This window comes from Chrysochloris asiatica, unplaced genomic scaffold (genome assembly GCF_000296735.1).
Source record: "Chrysochloris asiatica unplaced genomic scaffold, ChrAsi1.0 scaffold00041, whole genome shotgun sequence".
NCBI lineage: Eukaryota > Metazoa > Chordata > Mammalia > Afrosoricida > Chrysochloridae > Chrysochloris > Chrysochloris asiatica.
In genome coordinates this window covers 4,207,739-4,230,115 of record NW_006408559.1, presented here as the reverse complement: position 1 = coordinate 4,230,115, position 22,377 = coordinate 4,207,739, and the positions used below count along the sequence as shown (strand labels likewise).

At 38.3% G+C, this 22,377-nt stretch overlaps 1 protein-coding gene across 1 annotated transcript in view; it reads right to left on the bottom strand.

The window, feature by feature from the left end:
• The window catches only part of MKLN1 (muskelin 1, intracellular mediator containing kelch motifs), a 194,754-nt gene that overhangs the window by 30,245 nt on the left and 142,132 nt on the right, over positions 1-22,377 (bottom strand). The window contains exons 10-12 of the mRNA XM_006861143.1: positions 14,168-14,380; positions 10,000-10,221; positions 6,212-6,341 (exon numbers count right to left, since the gene is read on the bottom strand). Of these exons, the coding sequence (XP_006861205.1) occupies positions 6,212-6,341; positions 10,000-10,221; positions 14,168-14,380 (565 nt within the window). The remainder of the gene's footprint in view (positions 1-6,211; positions 6,342-9,999; positions 10,222-14,167; positions 14,381-22,377) is intronic.

Genomic DNA, 22,377 nt, shown 5'->3' with positions numbered 1-22,377 from the left:
ACTTACACACAATGAAACTTGATGGCTTTCCTTTATGATTTCTCCTGAGTCTGTGTCATGTCTGGGTCCTCACCCAGTCTTACATTATTCCAAAAATTGACTTACAACTTCTTTTCTTTAATTATAAAAACCTGAGTCTACCTAGAATTTTCTTTCTGAGTTCAAGGAGATTTTTTGGGGGGGAGATGAGGGGCCCAACTCTTAGCCAAATCTCTATGTTATTTATGTATAATCCATTTTCTCTGATTGGAAATGTCAACTTTATCATACAGTAAATTTCCATCTATAGTTAGGGATATTTTCATACTATCTATTCCATTCTAGTCATCTGGATCAAATTGCAGCTTTATAAATATCTAGTAGTTCTGGTAGCACTTCATTACCTTAGATTTAAAAAAATTTCCTTAGTGTTCTTGCATCATTTTTCATTCAAATGAACTTAAATCACATTTGCTACCAAATGACATAATTTATATGTGTGAAAAATATAAAATACTTTTATAAGCTTGTAACTAGAAAAAAAAATACTCCTGAGAGAACACTAAAAGAAAAACCCACTGCCATCGAGTCAATTCCGACTTACAGTGACCTCGACAGGGCATCTGAGGAGTCCTGGGTAGTGTTACAGGATAAAGCACTGGACTGCAAAGGTTGGTGGGTTCAAACCCACCAGTCGCTTCTTGGAAACCCTATACAGGGTTGCTATGAGTTGGATCTGACTCATTGACACTTAACAGTAACAACAACAAATCTTTCCGGGAGCAGAAAGCCTCATCTTTCTCCTGTGGAGTGGCTAGGGAGTTTGAACTGTCCACCTTGCAGTTAGCAGTCCAGTGCTTATCCTGTACATTCACCAGGGATCCTGAGAAGGGGGAAATCAGTAAATCATCCATGTCAGGTGACACGGATGTCAAACATGTCAAGACAATAGCCCTTAGAAACCCTTCAAGTCTGGAACTGAACCCACCCCCAGGGATCAATCAACCTTCAGCCAAACTATGAAGTGAAAAATGACATCAGGGAGGAACACACTCCTCAAAACAATCAACCACGAAGGGCCAGGAAATAAAAATGAATGGAAACAGGAACCCAAAGAAGTAATGGGAAGAAAGCTATGACATTATGAGATTGCAACCAATGCCAGGAAACAAAATGTGCGTAAAGTTTAGAGCATACAACTCATTTGCTGTGGAGACAGTGGCAGTGGCGATGGCATAGAGACAGAGCAGCTTCAGGCTCTAGGTCCATGAACTGATGCGTTAGGCTGTATGCGTTAGGACAGGAGGCTGGCACACAGAATATGTCCACAGGACATTTAAATTAATATCTATTTTTTGTCTTATATGTGTACATTAAACCTTTCTGCTCTGTTCATTTGTGAAATATATAAAGATGTAAAAAGGAAGCCACAAGGAGGAAGTACGATAACTGTTACGGGGAGGGGCGTGTAATCACTGAAATGAAAAAAGCGCGTATTTTGTTGAATGTAAAGCTAATGATCTTGTCTGTTCACCTTCACTCAATTCACAATAAGAAGTTAAATAAATAGAAAACTAATTTGCTGTGTAAACTTTCACCCAAACCACAAAAGTTAAAAAAACAAAACAAAACATAAAGAGTAGCGATTTCATAATTAGCAGTATCACCTATATTAGGCACTAATGGAGTCCTCTGCTATTCATAGAGTTTTAGCAGAGGACTCCATTAGTGCCTAATAGAGGTGATACTGCTAATTATGAAATTGCTACTCTTTATGGGTGTTTTTGTTTTTTTTGTGTGCTCCTTGGAGGCCAGGATGGCTAAGCTTCGTCTCTCATACTTTGGACATATTGTCCGGAGGAAACAATCGCTGGAGAAGGATATCATGCTGGTTAAGGTGGAGGGTCAGAGAAAAAGAGGAAGACCCCTAACGAGATGGATCAGCCAGGTGGCATCATTGGTGGACTCAAGTGTGGCAGCGGTAGTGAGGTTGGCCCAGGATCGGACATTGTTTCATTCTGCTGTGCATGGGGTCGCTATGGGTCGGTTCCGACTTGATGGCACCTGACAACAACACCACCAATGGAGTCCTTGGTGTGGTGCTGTAGGACAAGCACTCGACTGCTCACCACAAAATTAGCAGTTCAAACCCACCAGCTGCTCCTTGGAAACCCTAAGCAGAGTCTCTATAAATAGGGTGGCTATGTGTCAGAACTGACTCAATGGCACTTAAAAACAACATGTACCGACAGTTCAAACAAATTTCTTCTATCGTTTCAATCAAAATTCAATTTCATGACATCTTACTGAATCAAAGATATATAATTAGTTAAGTCCGTCTCAAATTATAATAATTAACTATAGTAATAAAGCCTCAAAGAACCGTTAAACAAAAGAATGACTAACTACTACAGAGAAGCTACATCATACTATGAAACCAAGAAATAGGTGTTTTCCATGAATAAGAATGCAGGAATTTAAATATTACCTGCCTTATCCCCAAAAGGGCTATTCCTAGCATTAAAAAAAAAAAAAATTCCCCAACTCCTGGTGACCTTGGGCACAATAGGCTTAGGTTATTGTGATTCACTGGCTGGTGTTTGCCAACAGCCAGCCAGGCCTTTCTACCTGGTCTGTGTTCGTCTGAAAGCTCTACTGAAACAATTCAGCATTACAGAACACATGAGTCCCCACTGGACTTTCAAAAATGAGATAAAAGTAATTGTGTGGGAAGACAATATACCATACTTCTGACACGCTCAATGCCTCAAGCAGTTCACTTGAGCTTTTCAAAGGTTCTGAAAAGCAGAGTCAAGACCATAATGCCATATGAGTACCCAGATTTCTGTGTTAACCAATAAGGCAAGCGCAGTAGGCTTTAACAGCTAATCTGAGCGCAAGTTAGATAGATTTTGAAGATGGAAGGGAAAAGTGATTCAGGGAGGGGGAAGGGTACGGACAAAAGTCCTGCGGCAGACAAAGTAGTCCATCTATGAAGCACTCCAGTCCAGTGGTCCTGAGACAGAGATGGTGGCAAAGTGAACACAGGGGACAAGAACTGGGCGGTGAACAGGCTACACAGCAAGGAGTCTGTGAGCTTTAGTTGAGTTTGGACTTTATCCTGAGGGCAAGAAAAATGCTTAAAAGTCTAAGCAAGCAAGAAAACCCATCAGTTTTATATTCTTAAAAGTATTTCCTTAGCTTAATTAGCACTAATCAAACATTCACTCTCGGTTCTAAATGCCAGCTCTACCATTAAATAGTTGTATAATGCTGAATATATTATATACTTTGCTTAATGAGAGTAATACCACCAATTAGCGATGATATTTATCAAACTCCAAGTTTGCATCTGGCACATGGTAGGGTCTAAATAAAGAGTCGCTATTATTATTCATTACAATATTAGATTATCTACTAGATGGTCTATAAGCGAGGAGCCCTTGTAGTGTAGTCGGTTCGCATTGGGCTGCTAACCAGGAGATTAGCAGTTTGAATCCACCAGTCAAAAGAGGAGGCTTTCTGCTCCTGCAAAGATTTACAGCTGAACAACTGTATACAGGGTCGCTATGAGTCAGAACCGACTGGACAGCACACTCAACGTGTTCCAACTGTATCCCTGGCCTAGCACTGAGCCAACAAACACTGTACTATTTGTTATTATCTTCACCACCTTCTTCAGACATAGCAGACTGCAGGTGTCTATTCCTGAATCCTCCCAGTTAATTAAAAGAGAAGTTAGAATAACACTTCTAAGCGACAAGAAAGTGAAAGATTAAACCATGCACCTTCCTGCTGCTGCTGCTATTACATGTCATCAAGTCATTTCTAACTCACAGCGACCCTCTATAGGATTTCCATGGAGCGGCTGATGGGTTTGAACCACTGTCCTGGTGGTTAGCAGCCCAGTGCTTATCCTACAGTACTACAACAGGGTAAGCTATGTTACTGCTCTATCAGTGGTTGTTTGTTTCAAATGCATTCACGATTTCTGGAGAGCTCACTTCCTGTGAGGGAGAGAAGTGGTCTCCCTTCCTCTCTCCTGCTGCTCCCCATTAGGCATGCTATGCAAATGGTATCTTTGGAAGTCCCTTTACTGTGTTCCTCTGTTGGATCCTTTTGCCTAACTCCTGTTTTTGTTTTTAAATTACTTTTACTTCCTTTTGTTGGCATATACTGTTTCAGTCTTGTGCTGCTGAAGACACGACTATCTGACTCAATCGGTGGTTCAAACTCACCAGCTGCTCCTCAGAGTCACCATGAGTCAGAACTGACCTGACACACTTAATAACAACACATAAAATAACCAACACATAAAGCCTAGACTCTTGGTGAGGCGCTGTAGAACCAGCAGTGAACTGTGAACCACAAGGTCGGCAGTTAAACCTACCAGCTGTTCTTCAGAAACCCTATACAGGGTCACTCACTATGAGTTGGAACTGACTAGATGTCACTTAACAACATACAGACTGAATGGCATCAAATTAGGAGAGGTGTGCACCAGGGTTGTACTCTTTCACCATACTTATTCAATCTGTATCCTGAGTAAATAATCCAATAAGATGTACTGCATAAGGAAGAGCATGGCATCAGGACTGAAGAAAGACTTATTAACATCCAATGATATACAGGTTATACAACCTTGCTTGCTGAAAATTGAAACACTTACTGATGAACATCAAAGGATACCGCCTTTAGTGTGAACTGCACCTCAATGTAAAGAAAACCAAACTTCCCACAAGTGGACCTATAACTAACGTCATGAAAAATGGAGAAAAGATTGAAGTTGTTAAAGATTTCATTTGCTTAGTCTACAATCAACACTCACAGAAGCAGCAGTCAAGAAAGCAAATGACATATTGTGTTAGGCAAATGTGCTGCAAAAGACCTCTTAAAATGTTAAAGAGCAAAGATACCAGTTTGAGGACAACAAGGCTGCACCTGACCCAAGCCATGGCATTTTCAGTCGCCTCGTATGCATGTGAAAGCTGGACAATGACTAAGGAAGACTGTATAAGAACTGATTTAATTGTGGTGTTGGAGAAGAATATTAAAAGTACCACAAAAGGCCAGAAGAATAAACAAATCTGCGTTGGGAGCAGTGCAGCTAGAATGCTCCCGAGAAGTCTGGATTGGCAAGACTTCCATCTCTCATACTCGGGACATGTTATCAAGAGGGACCATCCCTAGAGAAGGACATCATGCTTGGACAGCAAAAAGGAGACGGATTGTGACACAGTAGCAAAAACAGTGGGTTCACACGTAACAACTGTGAGGATAGCACAGGACCGGGCAGTGTACTGTTCTGTGGTGTACAGGGTCGTTATGAGCCAGAACCAACGCAAGAACACTCAACCACCACAGCAATGTAAAGGCTGGAAGAACTGGAAACTAGCTTTCCTAGCTTCTCTTGAAGCTAGTTCTCAATTATAGCCAGTGAAAGTTAAGTCAAAGTCGCCTGGGAGAGTTCTGATATACAATGCTGTGAACATTTCTTTATCATTCTACATCCTGTTCTTCAAACGTGACCTGGTTTTGCTCTAGAAATGTTTAGGACTTTCTCTTCATGTCTGATACATAAATTGTGAAATGCATCAGAATGTGCTTTCAGGGTCAGAGTCATTTTTATATCAGCATCCTGTCTTCTGGTTGGACCCACAGTGATACCATGTACTATGGGATCATACCACTGCGATTCACAGACCATTTTTCAGAAGCAGGTTGCTGGGCCTTCATTCCTAGTCCATCTCAGTCTGGACAATCCACTAGAACCTGCACAATTATGCTAGGATACCACGCATCAAGTGGTACTAGCTCACCCTGGTGACAAGAATAGTTTCTTAGAGGCTGAGATTATTAACTTGTAAGGCGTTACCAAGCATATGAAATCTCCTTTAGGAAAACCATATACCCTACTATGTTACAGCATAACACAGAGAAGGTGGAAAGGATCCGAAAATAGAAAATGATAAAGTTTTATAGTATTAATTCTTTCCAAGCCTTCCCCCCAAGCATACACACCATAACTGTTTTAAAACGCCACATATTATCTTTCTGCTCAAAGGGAATGATAATTCATATATTTTAAAACAGATATAACCTGCTAACTTAGGTGCTAGACTTTCCTTCTTCTTACTCAAATTACGACAATTAAAGAAAGGGGGAAGAGGTGACAAACAAAACAAAACAAATCTGGAATAGATACAAGAGAAGACTCCCTAGACCCCCTTACCCATCCCAGAGTCTTTCTTGGTGCCATCTGATATGATGTCTACATGATCAGAGTCCACATCATAACTGAAGAAGTCATTCAAATAGGTCTTCGACCGCTGACCACCAAACACATATAAGCAACGATTTTTCTGAGAAAGAAAAAAAAGGACAAAGGAAAGATATTTGCTTCCATGAAGAACTCAAAAAGAGTGTTTTAGAATTTAAGCCTCTACAAGTGCAGTCTCCTGCCAGACCCCCTGTCATGGAGCACTACGCTGAGGCAAACAGAAGTGACGAGGTGGGGTGTGCTGAGGGTGTTTGACTATAAACAAAATGAGGATGCTCTCTCTCCCACGAGGGGGCGAGCTCTAGGATATTATGGGGAAGTAAAAAGGCACGATGCCCAATAATAAAGGGTGCTGCCTTTGTCTAAGAAAGGACAAACAGGGATGCACACGTAGATTTCTTTTTTCACTAAGAAACATGGGGAGAATAAACTCAAACTTACTAAAAGCTAGTTACCTATGTGACGTGATCTTACAGTTTTGACTTTAGAGTCCACATATGTTTTTATCTAATCAGAAAACAAAACTAATCCAACAGAAAAAAAAAAAAAAAAGCTCTAAATTTGGAGTGAAAAAGAAACAACACTATCTGTGTATAAAATTAATAAATTAATGGCCTAACCACAAAGAGAATTAGAGTACCTCTAGTGATTTTAATTCACATTGCTGTCTGGCCACTACTAGTGGACTATATCCTAAACAGAAAAACAATCAGAAAGCAATCTTTAAAAGTCAGTGATTTTGGTGTTGGTTTTGTTATTTTGAAAACTACTATGCAAAGTTTATACACAGAGCAAGTAAGCAATATAATACTGTCATTGTTATTGCTATCGTTGTGTGTGTTGATCTGGTTCTGAACCACAGTGACCCTGTATAGGGTTTCCAAGGAGCAGCTGGTGAGCTTGAACTGCTGACCTGATGGTTCAAAGCGACTTTGCAGACCAGTGCATTAACCCACAACGCAACACCAGGACTCCATATTGTCATGAGGAAGTAAGATTTTTACCTTGAAAGACGCACAAACATAAAATAAAACTGTAATCTTTATTCAATGTGTGTGTGTGCATCCTAGCTCTGTCTATAAGAGAAACCTAAAAACAATGTCAACCATTTAACATAAAACACTCCAACTCCCAGATTTTGGCCTCTAAATATTATTTCCCTCTAGAAAATCAGAGCTCCTTGGGGAAACAGTCATTTCCAGGACTGAGTCTGGAAATATGCCTGGAAGCAAGGGGAATTTCAAAGACTAGGGTCCTGTCAAAAGGACATAGACGCCAATGTGAAAGGGCCTCACTGGCTAAGAGAGAGGGCAAGTTGAGCATTAAAGAGAAAAATGACAGCATTGGATTAAACCCATGAAATAGATCAAAATCCAGGAGTTCCATAACTTTTTTAGAAAAACACCACTGACTGGTTAACTTTGGAGCATCAGTTCATTAACTAGAAAACAACAACAAAGGAAAATAAGCAAACACTTACACTCTCTATCCTCTGTAGTTTGCTTACGTTTCATTATGACCAAACCAGGTGATGAGGGCAAGTTCTTTTTTTTTTCAAAAACGAAGCCATACAGAAGGACTGATATAAGTAGGAAAATAACCATGTTGTCCTGGTGTGGTACAGCAGGATAGGCACTGAACTAACTGCTAAGTACAGAACGGAGGTTCAAACCTACCAGCCACTCCTTGGAACCCCTATTGATGTTATTGCTCTAAGTGCTGTGGAGTTGGTTTCAGCGCATAGCTACCCTGCACAGGGTTTCTAAGGAAAGCTGATGGGTTTGAACTGCCAACCTTGTGGTTCACAGTCCAGTGCTGATCCTACAGCACCATACCAGGAGTTCAAATGGTTGACAGGAAACTTTAAAACTGATTGGTCAGAATGATAATACCTGAACCCACTGGATAGTTTTTAACACCCTCAAAAGTATGACAAAAACACATTGCTACAATTCAATTCTGACACAAGGTCACCCTACAGGACAGAAATGCTCCACAGGGTTCTGAAACTATAAATCTTTAAGGGAGCGTACAGCTTCATCTTTCACCGAAACAGCTGCTGGGTTTGAACCACCAGCCTTGTGTTTAGCATCTGAACTTTGTTAACCACTGTGCACCAGGGTTCCTTAAGAATAAGAAAAGAAGACATTAAATGTCTCTTGATACTATGAAATCAAAGGAGACATGAAGTATTCTTGCACTCCTCCCTATGACCCCACAAATAAGCTAAGTGAATCTAACTGCCAGCTACAGGAAACATGGAAGAGACAGAAACACGCTCAATGACTTGTTATTGTGGGTTAAGTAGGAGATTCCAACTCACAGTGGCTGCATAGTGATCACTATGCAGGGTTAGATCTCTATATGATCACTATGCAGCAAATCACCAGGTCTTTTCTCCCTCAGAGCAGTTGATGGGTCAGAACCGCCGACCCTGTGGTTAGCAGTGAGCACTTACTCACTGTCCCCCAGAGCTCCAGAAACGATACCATAAGGCTCAAAGTCAGCCAAGTACAGAATATGGGAAATTCTACTGTACAATGACTCTTTTTTTAAAATTACGTACTATGTGAGGGAGAAAAAATGAGAGGAAGCACTACTGTGAGTTAAAAGACACAGTAAGAGACATAACAACCAAATGCATCCGCTACATCTTTTTTGGAACCAGACTATAAAACTGTGGTTATTTTTTCAATAAATCATTAAAAACATGACTACAGAATGAGTATGTTTAGAAACCTAATTTCGGTGGGTTGGATACTATAATAGCAAAGGGCCCTAGCGTTGCAGTGGGTTAAATAGCAGGCTGTTCACCTCAAGGCTGGCAGTATGAAACCCACTGGCTGCTCCAAGTGAGAAAGATGGGGCTGTATGCTCTTATAAAAATGGACAGTCTTGGACACCCAGAGGAGCAGTCATTCTACTCTGTTCTGGGGTTGCTCACAGGTGGAACCAGTGCAAAGGCAATGCTGGGGTCATAGTGGTATTGCAACCCTGTTGGTAAAAAGCCTTATGTGCTAAGGATCACGCACTGTAATATTTACAAGAGCAGTGAATGATCAAATGCTCAGGGTCTGCTTCCAGCACTTTACCATGCTAAAATTTAAGAATAAATTTAAAAATTAAAGAAATAAGAAATGAAGGAAAAGCGAGGCAGTATATAAAAAAATGAACAGCTCAATACTGACAGCTGTTGAAACTAACAAATGGCTACACAGACATTTATTATTCTTCCTTCTGGGGTAAAACGATTCAAATATTCTGTAATACTTTTTAAAGCTCTTGTTCACAGAAAGAAACCTAAATTTCTCATTAGAACATTTGAAAAGGTAAAAGAAAAGTCTCAAAGTTGTTTTTGCTGACAAATTTTAATTCTAATTCTGAAAAGTCAATTTTTAATGCTTCACAGCTAATGCCTCTTCCAATTACTAAGCGAGACCAGTAAGTGGAACAGCCTCAGAAAGGAAACGAGGTGCAGCGCTTGGAGAGAAGTAGGGATGGTGTCAGCTGGATTTCAGGTGGCAACTGGTTAGGAATTACTAGGTCCATGGCAAGTCTCATAATTAGCAAACAGTCCCCCATTAAAAAAAGTTTTTGTTTTTTTTTCCTATCACTGCTGTATTACTCATTTATTTCTCCTGAGAACTTTTGATCTCTTACTGAAGAATCAGATTTCATCACTTTTCCAACTGCGATATACTTCACAAAACAGCAACATACAATGCGCACAGTATCCTTACAGAGTGGAACAGCATGCAGTGCCCTATCCGAGACTGGATGTCCTCAGGTCCAGCATTACAGGAGTCTTCTCGAAGAAGTTTCCAGGTTTGACATTGACAGTTGAAAGCAAATAACCCGCTGAACTGGGGTTCACTGGCTCTGCTGTCGTCTACGCTGCCATTACATGTCAAAATCCTACCACCAAACGTGTAGATCATATGTTTTTCTGAATCCATACACATCTATTAGAGCAAGGCAAGAGATTGGAAAGCTTTAGTTCATCCCTGTCATATGTACTAAAGTGAAGCCAACATGACCAGTTTTAAATTCTTGAAAAATCGGAATTTTATGTGTAACGACATTAAATATCATCCCTGTTTATCATATGCTGCAAAACATGGCAATTCAGAATGGATTCTAAGTAAATAAACACTTTAAAAATTTCCATTTTTTCCCAGTGAGAGTAAAATAGGTTGGGTTAAAGAACTTCATACATTCAGGAAACTGCAGAATTTTTACCAGAATCAACCAATAATACGTGAGGTATAGTTGAAGTATATTTCTACTTAAGGGTAAAATACTGAACATAGCCCTCCTTACAGCATTTCTAGGCATGCATCCTACTATTATCCTTAATAAGAAAGCAGACACAGGGAGCTTTAAAAGTTAGTAAAAAAAAAAAACTCCAATATCTTTTAATTCCATTTCTCCACAAACTTTTTGAAGTTCCCTTATACATGCCTAAGAGTGATGCACCTAAACTCACGTCTCTGTATTTATTATACAAAACTCTACAAATTGTGCTCTTGTAAAATACAGAAACAAACTAAAAATGGCAATTCTCAAACAGATTTCTATGTGTGATGAACTTTGCCTCCTGTGACCTGAATACCTCTGCTTACCTACCCCTCGTCAAACGCCTGACAGCAAACTGACTCTTGCTTACCTACAACAGTGACGAGTTTTCTCTTTCTGGCAACAGTCAGGATTTTCTCTTAATCCTTGATTCTAAAATATCATTAAGTAAGGGTTTCTTCTCCCATTCATCCTGATCTGTAATTGGTGATTCCTTTTAATCTGAGAACGTGTCTCCTCAGTTGTGGGAAACTTTTCATTTTTTTTTTTTCTTGCATCCAAGTTCTCTTTCTAGGATTTGTATTACCTCTGTGTTGGTACTTCACATCATTTTCTCCATGTTTCTTAAGTTTTCACTCATAATTTTCAGTTCATTAACTTATCATAGGTGTGTCCGTTCTGCTTTTTAAGCAATTTACTGAGATTTTAATTTCACTAGCAAATCTTTAACCTAATGTTTATAGGTATTGTTCAGGAAAGTTTCCTTAAAATTTATTTATAAATATTTGTTATCTTTTACGGTTTTGATTTTCTTGTTGTTGTTGTTGTTAAGTGCCAGCGAGTCGGTTCCGACCCATAGTGACCCTGTACAGGGTTTCCGAGGGTGTAAATCTTTACGGGAGTAGAAAGCCTCATCTTTCTCCCGTGGAGCGGCTGGTAGTTTCGAACTGCTGACCTTAAGGTTCGCAGCCCGATTCGGATTTTCTTCTTAAAGGACTCTAATTATGTGTATGTTGGATCTGTTTGCCTGTCTTCACCATTCATAACATTTGGCTAGAAATTATTTTAAAGATCTATTGGTTATTTCTATTTATAGGCTCCTTAGCTATTCTCCCATATGGCCCGTGTAGATTAGTCTTCATTTCTGAAAACGGGAATATGTTTTCCTCAATCTTTTCTGAGTTTTATGAGATCCAGTCCCACCTGCTTCTGTTATCAGTCCACCTTATTTGAATTCTTGAGCACATGCTTTCATTCGCGTATCAAACTTCATCCGGGCATTTCATTCAGGTTAAAATGTTGGGATGTAATTTGCACCTGCTGTTGCCTATAAGGAAGTTTTGCTGCCTTTTTTCTTTTAAGAAAAGTTCTGGTGTCTATTACTCTTTGTTTTTCCTACTTAACTAAGTGAAATTTCCCTGGACTAACTAATTTAACAGAAGGTACCAAGAGCAAGGAGATGTTACTCCCCGAAGGACCCTGTTGCTACTTTACACAATGCTGCGTGAGTTTTGTTGTGGTTTCCCCCCAGAATAACTAAGCTAAGCCTTCCTTAGTTAACTGTGGGAACCTCATCTGCTGTAGGAGGGCTTCTATCTCAGGCTTTGGACAGCCCACTTTCTCCACTGGCCACTGACAAAAGGATCCTCTACTCCTTCTTGTCATGGTGTTTCTCTTGCTTTTAGAACATAGTGCTTTCTGACATCTACCATCTCTGGGCCTTTCTGAGCACTTCCCACATATCTCGCTGACTGCTCCCAGTTCAATCTCTGCTCCACTTGTCACACTTCCTACTGTGATGTACCATGCTAAGCTCTCTGCATTTCCAAGTCTCAGTGCAATGTTGGAGGCTGCAGTCTTCAACACAGGTTCTGGGCATTTCAGTTGTTTTTGGCTTAACTTCCAGGGAATCAGGCGTTGAGGGCTCTATTTGGATCCTAGTTTTGCTGATTAGGTGATTTTATTTCCATTTTTTGTTTGGTTCTCATTGCTTCTGAAAGTCCCACAAAACAACAATGTACAACACTTTTAAACTAAGTGTTTAGATTCAGAAGCTCTAGATTTTTATTTTTTAGTGTTGAACTCTATCTAAGTGGAAGAGTAACATAAATATTTCTTTCTACCTCTAGCTTTCTCATGTTATTGTTAATTTGAACACTAAGTATTGAATCCTATAGTGTCATGAACAACAGTGATTTTGGAGTCATTTCTAATGTATTTATCTTAATTTGCATGAAACAGATAGGAAATGGAGGCTTATTACTTGCTCACACATTACAGATCACATTACTTGCTCAAGGTCACAGAGCAAGTTATGGACTGAATTAGGACTAAGTCCTGGTTTCTCGGACACCCCCACCCCCAACCATTGACTAGTTGTCCGCTACACTGTCTACTCAGTTGAAAATGAAGCATTATTAACAGAGCTTAGCTTCCAAGGAATATTCTTATCTTATCAAAGTCAAGATAGACAAAGACCACACACAAGATTTCTACATGTGCCTCAGTCAAACTAAACTATTCCTTATATCAACCTGCAAAAATAAAGACATGAACATTCTCTGTAAAAGAAAAGTATAACCACTTGGGAGCAAAACTCAGTTGTTTCCCTAATGGTGCCGTTCTTCTGTTTGTTGTCTGCTGATGCTCTGTTTGTGAAAGATCAGAAGGCAGGCAACTTGTGTAGGAGTTCCTGCTTTCCGCCTGAACAACAATGAGGCTGTGAGTAGGGTGTGCAGAGCTTTGCAGAGCTCAGTTATACAGAACCAACAGAAGTTCCAAACTAAATGTAAGCATTACTTGAGAGTAATGCCTTTGATATCTTATCTGCCTCTTACTTGACAGGCAATTAACCAGTGCCTCTTTTTCTATACTATGTACTCCCATAGCAATTACTTGCTGACATAAATGAGAGAGGACTTCAAAAATTTTGTGGGGGAAAAAAAAAAAAATGGAATTAAAGGATATTGAAATTTTTATCATGGGCTTCGTGAAGTTCTCTTATATGCTAGTAGTAAGACAGTTTTAAAGCAAAGAATTAACAAAAATCTGTAAAGACACAGTAAATAAAGACTTAGGTTTTAACTGTCATAATTCAACTACTACATCCTATTTCACAAATTGTATACAATGCTACATTATCTAATTATCTACACATTGCTACAAATACTTTTAAGCTTTCCCCACTATTAATCCATAACCACTTTTAACATAGGTTGGATTACACAAGTAAAACGGCCTTGAGAACATAAGTGGTTGGCTGTTTTGGTTCAGACATTGATCTGGGATAAGTACACAAAGACAGATGACAAAGACACCGATATGGATGGTTACCACAGCAATATGCATATTAACATGAGAAAGGCTCAAAGAATGCCTTATGGAGTCTTGTCTACAAGTTCCTCTTTGTGCCGAGCTTACACTGAATTTAGTATATGTCAAATATCTACCTATGTTTACTATGAATTTGTGGTTATTCCACTCTAAAGTCTGCCCTGCATTCATTGTGGGCACCACTAAGGGGCACTGCAGCATAACATGTGAACGGTACCCTGAAAGCAAGAGTTACTGAGCACCATGTGTTTCCAGCAGACATGTATCAGTGCACCAAACCTGATGGTCAAACACCAATTTCGGTCCTCCATCAGCAGCAGTGTCCTCACTGAGCAGCATCCATGTGTTAGTGTCAATGTCGTAACGATAGAAGTCGCTTTTCAGAGACTTGCTGTTCCTCACAGAGGAATCTAAATAACGGCCCAATGTGTAGATCTGCCTTCGCTGAATGTCAATGCACATTTTATGGCACGATCTGGCACTAGGACCATTCTATGGAAAACAAGACAAATAAAAAGGGAAGTATTTAAAGATCAAGTAACAGAAACAGAATCAACTGTCCCTTTTTTTGCTGACTTCATTAAAAGGTTTCTTCAGAAACTCATGTCAAGAAAACTACTGAGAGGCCACACACTCTAAATCTCTAAATTAAAGCAAAAGCAATAGAAATCACAAATCTTATCTTAAACATACTTAAAATCTACCCAGAAAGACAGGATGAAGTGCACTGCAGCCATCGCTCCTGGTTTGTATGGCTCCTGGTTACATATCGTACTGCATTTTTGTTACTTCCCCATCTAGCTTCATTCCTCTGTACATGTTAAACTACTAAACTCCAAACCAAAATCCAAAGCAAATCCACTGCCACAGAGATGATTCCAACTTATAGCAACCTTATAGGGCAAAAACGAACTTCTCCATAGGGTTCCCAGGCTGCAATATTTTCAGAAGCTTACTGCAGAAAAGGCCAATTTACCAACTATTTCATTTAACGCTTACAATGATCCTGTAAAAAAATTTTTTTCACCATGTCACAAAATCTAACTAATTTGTCCATGGTTACAAAACTAGGAACAGTAGAGAATCTAAGCCCTGGTGTAACTTGTACCCCAAACTGTGTTCTTCTCATTGGTCTAGGTTGCCTTTCCAGAATCTAAAACAAATGCAAACGTGAACTTCTCATGTGTGACCCTGATGATGAAGAATCTATGCTAAGCAGATTATAGAGCTGAACTATACTGTGGAAACAGGGAGCTTGGTGAGTGACTGACCAAAGAGATTACTGGTAATTGTGTAGGGAGTCAGTAACTATTGTTGTTGTTAAGTGCTGTTCACTTGGTTCCAACACACAGTAACCTGTCCAAGGAGTGGCTAGTGAGCTTGCTGCCAACCTTGTGGTTCAAAGCAGCACTGCTGTCCAATGCATTAACCCATAGTGCCACACCAGGGTTCCAAGTAACTATTATAAGTTCCTAAAATAGAATATGAGTCTTGGTGGTACAGTGGTTAAGTGCAGGCTGCTAGCCAAAACATTGGCTGTTTGAACCCATCAGCCACTCAATGGAGAAAGCTGTGGCAGGTTGCTTCCATAGATTACAGCCTTGGAAACTCTATGGGGCAGATCGACTTTACCCTACAGGGTTGCTAAATCAGAATTGATTTGACAGCAACAGAAAGCAGAAAATAACACTTAAAAAAGCTAAGAAAAACAATACTCTAGCAGAATTATTTAGATCAAATGGGGAAATAAGGATGTTAAGCAGGAAAAAAATAAGACGATTGGTGTTATTAATCAAAATGTTAATTTGAATCTGCACTTTACTATTCACTGTATACTACTTGCTTTTAAATATTTTTGTAAAGAAAGACTTAATACAGACATATACACAACAGAATACTATGCAACATTGAAGAATAATGATTAATCTACATAACGCCTCACAGCATGGATTAACCTGGAGGAAATTATGTTGAATGAAATGAATCACAAAATGACAAATATTGCGTGAGATCACTATTGTAAAAATTAAGAAGAGGTAATCTTAATATAAAAAAAATATTACAATGGTTACTAGGAGTAGAAGGGGAGGGAAAATTATTCACAGGCTAGAGTGTAGACACATTAACTTGGGTGACATGGAAGGCAATATATAACAAGAGGGAGACTGGCAAAGAAAAGAGGAAGACAGAGGAAGACAAGGGGAGGAATACAAGAGTGAAAACACTATTAAGTTTGTGAGAATATTTATATACTAAGAAAATAAATTACAAATTAGTATAATAAAAAATACAAAGAATATAAATGAAATTGGTTCTTTGAAAGATTAATAAAATTACATGCCACTAGCAGAGAATACCAGACAGATGTTTACTATGCTTACTTACGACGCAAAGGCTTTCGAGTATGTGGATCATGACAAGCTATGGACAACACTGTGAAGTATGAGTATTCCTGAACACTTAGTCGTGCTCATGAGGCATCGGTACATGGACCAAGAGGCAGCTGTTCGATCAGAACATGGGAACAATGAATGGTTTAAAAATTCAGAAAGGTGTGCGACAGGGTTGTATTCTTTCACCATGCTTACTCATTGTATGCTGAGCAAATAATCTGAGAAACTGGGTTATATGAAGAAAAATGTGGCATCAGGATTGGTGGAAGACTCATTAACAATGAGATATGCAGATGATACAATGTTTCTTGCTGAAAGTGAAGAGGATTTAAGATATTTACTGATGAAGATCAAAGACCACAACCTTCATTATGGATTCCATCTCAGTGTTAAAAAAAAAAAAAAAATGTCCTCACCACTGGACCAATAAACAACATTCTTATCAACAGAGAAAAGAATTAAGTTGTCCAGGACTTCATTATTCATGGATCAACCATCAACACTCATGGAAACAGCAGTCAAGAAATCAAACGACATACTGCATTAGGCAAATCTGCTGCACAAGACCTTTTTAAAGTGTTGAAGAGCAAAGATGTCAGCTTGAGGACTAAGGTGTGCCTGACCCAAGCCATGGTATTTTCAATAACCTCATATGCATGCAAAAGCTGGACAGTGAATAAGGAAGACCGTAGAAGAACTGATGCCTTTGAGTTATGATGTTGGAGGAGAATATTGAAAGTGCCATGGGCTGCCAAAAGAATCAACAGATCTGCATTGGAAAAAGTGCAGCCAGAGTGCTCCTTGGAGGCCAGGATGGCCAAACTTCGTCTCTCATACTTCGGAGTAATTGTCAGGAGGGGCCAGTCACTGGAGAAGGATATCATGTTTGGAGGGCCAGAGAAAAAGAGGAAGACCCCAAGTGAGATGAACTGGCAGAGTGGCAGCATCAATGGGCTCAAGCATGGCAACAATTATGAGGTTGGCCCAGGATTGGGCAGTGTTTCATTCTATCGTGCATAGGGTCGCTATGAGTGGGTACCAACTTGATGGCACCTGACAACAACAACAGCAAGACTTAATTTTTACAAATGGAAATGGAAGAGAAAGTACTATTTGCAAATATCAGAAATGAAGCAGAAATACCAGACTCTAAAAATGAATAATAAGGATATAATGAAAAACCTCGATTAAAATTTTTAAATGTAGATAAAATGGGTATGTTGTTGTTGTTTTTAAGTGCCTTCGAGTCGGTTCCGACCCACAGCTATCCTGTATAGGGTTTCCAAGGAACAGCTGGTGAAGCTTGAACCACCAACCTTTTAGTTCAAACCAACTTTGTAGTCTAGCACATTAACCCACAGTGCCACACCAGGACTCCAAAAATGGGTATAGTACTTGAAAAAATAGAACCTGTCAAAATTAACAGGAGATGAAAGAGATCATGGAAAGACCCTAGATCTATTGAAAGACTGAATCCCTCATAATTACAAACCTTTCCTCAAAGTACATTCCAGCCCAAGATATCAACATCAGTACATTTCATTAAACATTTAAAGAATAAATAATACCAATCTCATATAAAATCACTAAGAAGATACAAGAGGAAGGAAAACTTTGTAATATTTTATGAGGACAATATAACAATTTAGTTAAATAACAATATTACAAAGGAGAGGAGAAATCATTTTCAGGCTGATCTTTGATGAACACAAACATGAAACTAATCTTGAATACTATCAAATGGAATGCAGCGATCTCCTATAAATACACTAATATCTTATGATCACAGGAGTTTACTCAAGAATGCAAAGTAGATTTTACATCTGAAATTTAATCTAGGTAATTTGCTATAATAACAGAATAAAGGATGCATAGCATATGATCATGTCAACATAGCATAAAAGCATTTGGCAAAATTTAACATACTTTCAACTAAAAACTCATAGTACATTATGCATACAAAAAAAAAAATCCTCATTCTGGTAAAGGATAATAAAAATCTTGTATGTAACTTTTCACTTGTCAGTAAAATACTGAATGCTCTCCTCATAAATAATGAAGCTAGACAAATTATTTCTATTCTTTCCACTTTTATTTGACGTTGTACTGGGAGTCCAGCCAATGCAGTAAGACAATAAAAAATTGTAAGGAAAAATGAATTTGTAAAGAAAAAACTAAATCTGTCTCTATTCAGTTGGACTGTTTAAAGCTTCCTAGAAATGAACAAAGACACTATTAGAAATAAGTGGAGTTAGCAAAGTCACAAGATATAAAGACAATTAAAAACCAACTGTACTCTATTATTAGCAACAAGAAAAGAAAATAAATTGAATTTCTATTAACAAAAGCTTTAAAAACCAAAACCAAAAAGACAGAAGACATTGGGATCAACTTAAAATGATCTAAGACCTAAAACCTGAAAAGAGCTAATGAAGATGACCAAATGTAAGTGGAAAGAAAACTATGACCACACAGAAAATCCCATATTACTATGACAGACTCTCACCCCAGTGATTTACAGAGTCAGCATGTTCTCAAACATAATCCCAGCAATTTCAGACACCGACCAGATGATTCTAAAACTTAAATAAAAATGCAGACGATCCAGAGGAGCCAAAATAATTTTGAAAAAGAGCTAAGAGACACTACATTGGCAGACCTCATGACTTACTCTAAAACTACAATAATCAAAGACATGTGATACTAGTAGAAACTAAATCAAAAGAGTAGAGAGTTCAAAAGAACCACAAACTTCTTTGATCGAGTCATTATTTTACAGAGACGCGAAAGTAACTCAATAGGGGAAAGAAAGTCTTCAGTAAATGGTACTAGAACAACAAGATACCCATATGGAAAGAGATGAACCTCAATTTCTACTTCACAGCATAGATAAAAATTAACTTGAGCTAGAGCACAGATCTAAACATGAAAGCTAAACTATACAGTGAATAAATTAGGAAAATATATTTGCAAAGCAGACAAAGATTTCATATATATATATATATAAAAGCCAGAAAAAAAGGATAAACTGGACTACATCAAACTTGATGCCACTTCCTGCTTCTTAAAAAAAAATTAAGAAAATAAGTACACAAGCCACAGACGGGGAGAGTATATGTATAAAATACAAATGTGATAAAGGACTGGATCCAGAATTAAAAAAAAAAACCACTTTACAATTAAAAGTAAAGACAATTTTTTTTTTTAAAAAGACAACATTTTTTAAAAACAAAAAACAAATAAAGGCTTAGACAGAAACTTCACAAAAGGACATATACAAATGGCCAATACGTACACACATTGACACCAAAATGAGGGTACTTACTCTACATTTTCTAAAACAAACCCATGAAAAAACACTACTGTGTCTCCGGATGCGGCAGACTGAGACAAACCCAATGCCATTCATTCCCACTAAAAATATAAAACCCAAATCCATTCATGAGGAAACACGCGCAATATCAACTCAGGAACATCCCACAAAATAACTGCCCAACACTCTTCAAAATGACTAAATGAAAAATGTGTCCTCTTCACTCTCACTCTTCCATGCGTATACAGAGGTGTTTACTACAAGAATTAGGACTTCTCGAAGAGTAGAAATTGACTCCACACAGTGCAGTGGGTATACATGACTTTGATATAGTGACAGATTGATTTCAGACTCAATTATGAACGCAGCTGTCTTCTGTTAAGTCTAACATAAAAAATTTTTAGAAAACAATAAAAACAATGTCACTTGAAGTGTGATTGTTGGTTGGAGGAAAAGCACCTACATGATTTGAGTTTGGAACACTTATTTATTTGAAAGGGTGACACTCAAATTCAGACTATTCAGACTTGGATTCTGGCAGACACTTTCTTATCAACATGCCACTGTTCAAGACAAACAAAGGACAAAATTTGTTGCCACTGATAAAATACAATTTAAGCAAAACTTAGAATTTTAGAAAATGTGTGTTTGTCACTATGATCCTGACAGCTTCCCAGTAGTTAATAAGTTTCTAATGAGTGTGATGGTGATATTATGTGGTCTCTTGAATATTAAATAATAAAATATGACAACATTTAGAGAGTGTGTACAACTCAGCAAACCAATATTTTCCAAGTGACCAACATTGTTGTTGTTATGTGCCGTGGAGTCGGTTCCGACTCATAGCCACCCTGTTCAGGCTTTCCGAGGCTGTAAATCTTAAGGAGAACAGAAAGCCTCATCTTTCTCCCATGGAACAGTGGGTAGTTTCGAACAGCTGACCGTGAGGTGAGCAGCCTGATTCGTAACCACTACTCTACCAGAGCTTCAAGTGACCAACATAGGCTGTTCCAAAATCATGCCTGGGTAAAAGATCTACTCAAATATCAAGACCAATGGATGTCATGTACAGGAATGCTGCAAGTTCTGATTTCAGAGTCTATATAGTGAGTCTTCAAGAAACTACCACTAGCCAATTTGACTGGAAGATCAAAATGCATATACCAATATACGAAAAGATTATTCAAATACTATTCTCCTTTCTGAAATTATATTTACATAAAGTTGGATTTTCTTCATACATTTCACACAAAACAATATATTGTAAGAGATTAAACAGCAGATATTAGACTGTAACTGTCTTAGAAAATTAAACATTGAAGACATTTGGAAAAATGAAAAAAATAAAGCTACTGTCTCACTCTTTTTTTCTTTTTTTGGGGGGAAGGCATTGTTATTTTCATGAAAAACGTCCTTTATATTACATGTAATAGGTTTATTGTCATTTAAAATTACTTCATGAACAAATATATCTGTTTTAACTTTTAATACAATAGTTTTCAATAGATTGTTGCTGTTGTTAAATGCTGTCGAGTTGACCCCGACTCATAGTGACTCTGTATAGGGGTTCCAAGGAGCATCTGGTGAACTTGAACTGCTGACTTTGAAGTTCAAACTCTGAAGGATCCTGAGACACTAACACTTGAGAACCATTTATATAAATAAGGAGTCCTGCTGCAGTGCTGTAGGATAAGCACTGGACTGCCAGGGCGGTTAGAACTGCAAAGGCAGCAAGTTCAAACTCAGCAGTCACTCCTTAGAAATCCCATACAGGGTCATTATGAGTTAGAATGGACTCGAGGGCACTTAACAACAACAATACAAATAAAATCTACCAAGAGAAAGAACTGCATCTCACTCCTTCCACCTCTATAATATTACAAATTAAGTTAGAAATACCTAAGAAAACAAGAAGCATGATTAAAAATAATAATGATCATTTTCTACTTTCCTTTTATGAAAAGTTAAATTAAGCCTTTTCAAAGGTATTGCTAGCTGTAAATTTCAGTTTTACCAACAATCACAGCTTATAATGACATCAGAATATGATAGTAAAATTATTTAATTTATATTGCTTGCTTTAAAAAAGAATGCTGAGGGAATTGTACTGGGGTCAACTGCATGTATGTATGTGTGTTCACCTTATTTATATCTATACATGTACGTATGAGTGTATGTATGTATGATATCCCATGTTAGTGAAGCTTTACTAAAGGTAATACAGCAACAGCTGCAAGCATACATTAACAGAGAACTACCAGAGGTTCAAGCCAGATTCAGAAGAGGATGTGCAATAAGGGATATATCACTGCTGATGTCTGATGGATCTTGGCTAAAAGCAGAGAATACCAGAGAGATGTTTACTGTGCTTTACTGACTACACAAAAGTTTTCGATTGTGTGCATCATGACAAGCTATGGACAACACTGCGAAGTATGAGTAATCCTGAACACTTAATCGTGCTCATGAGAAACTGGTACATGGACCAAGAGGCAGTTGTTCAATCAGAACATGGGAACACTGAATGGTTTAAAATTAAGAAAGGTGTGCAACAGGGTTGTATTCTTTTACCATACTTATGCAACCTGTATGCTGAGCAAATAATCCGAAAAGCTAGGTTATATGAAGAAAAATGTGGCATCAGGATTGGAGGAAGACTTATTAACAACCTGTGATATGCAGATGATATAATCTTGCTTGCTGAAAGTGAAGAGGACTTAAAATATTTACTGATGAAGATCAAAGAGCACAGCCTTCAGTATGGATTGCATCTCAATGTAAAG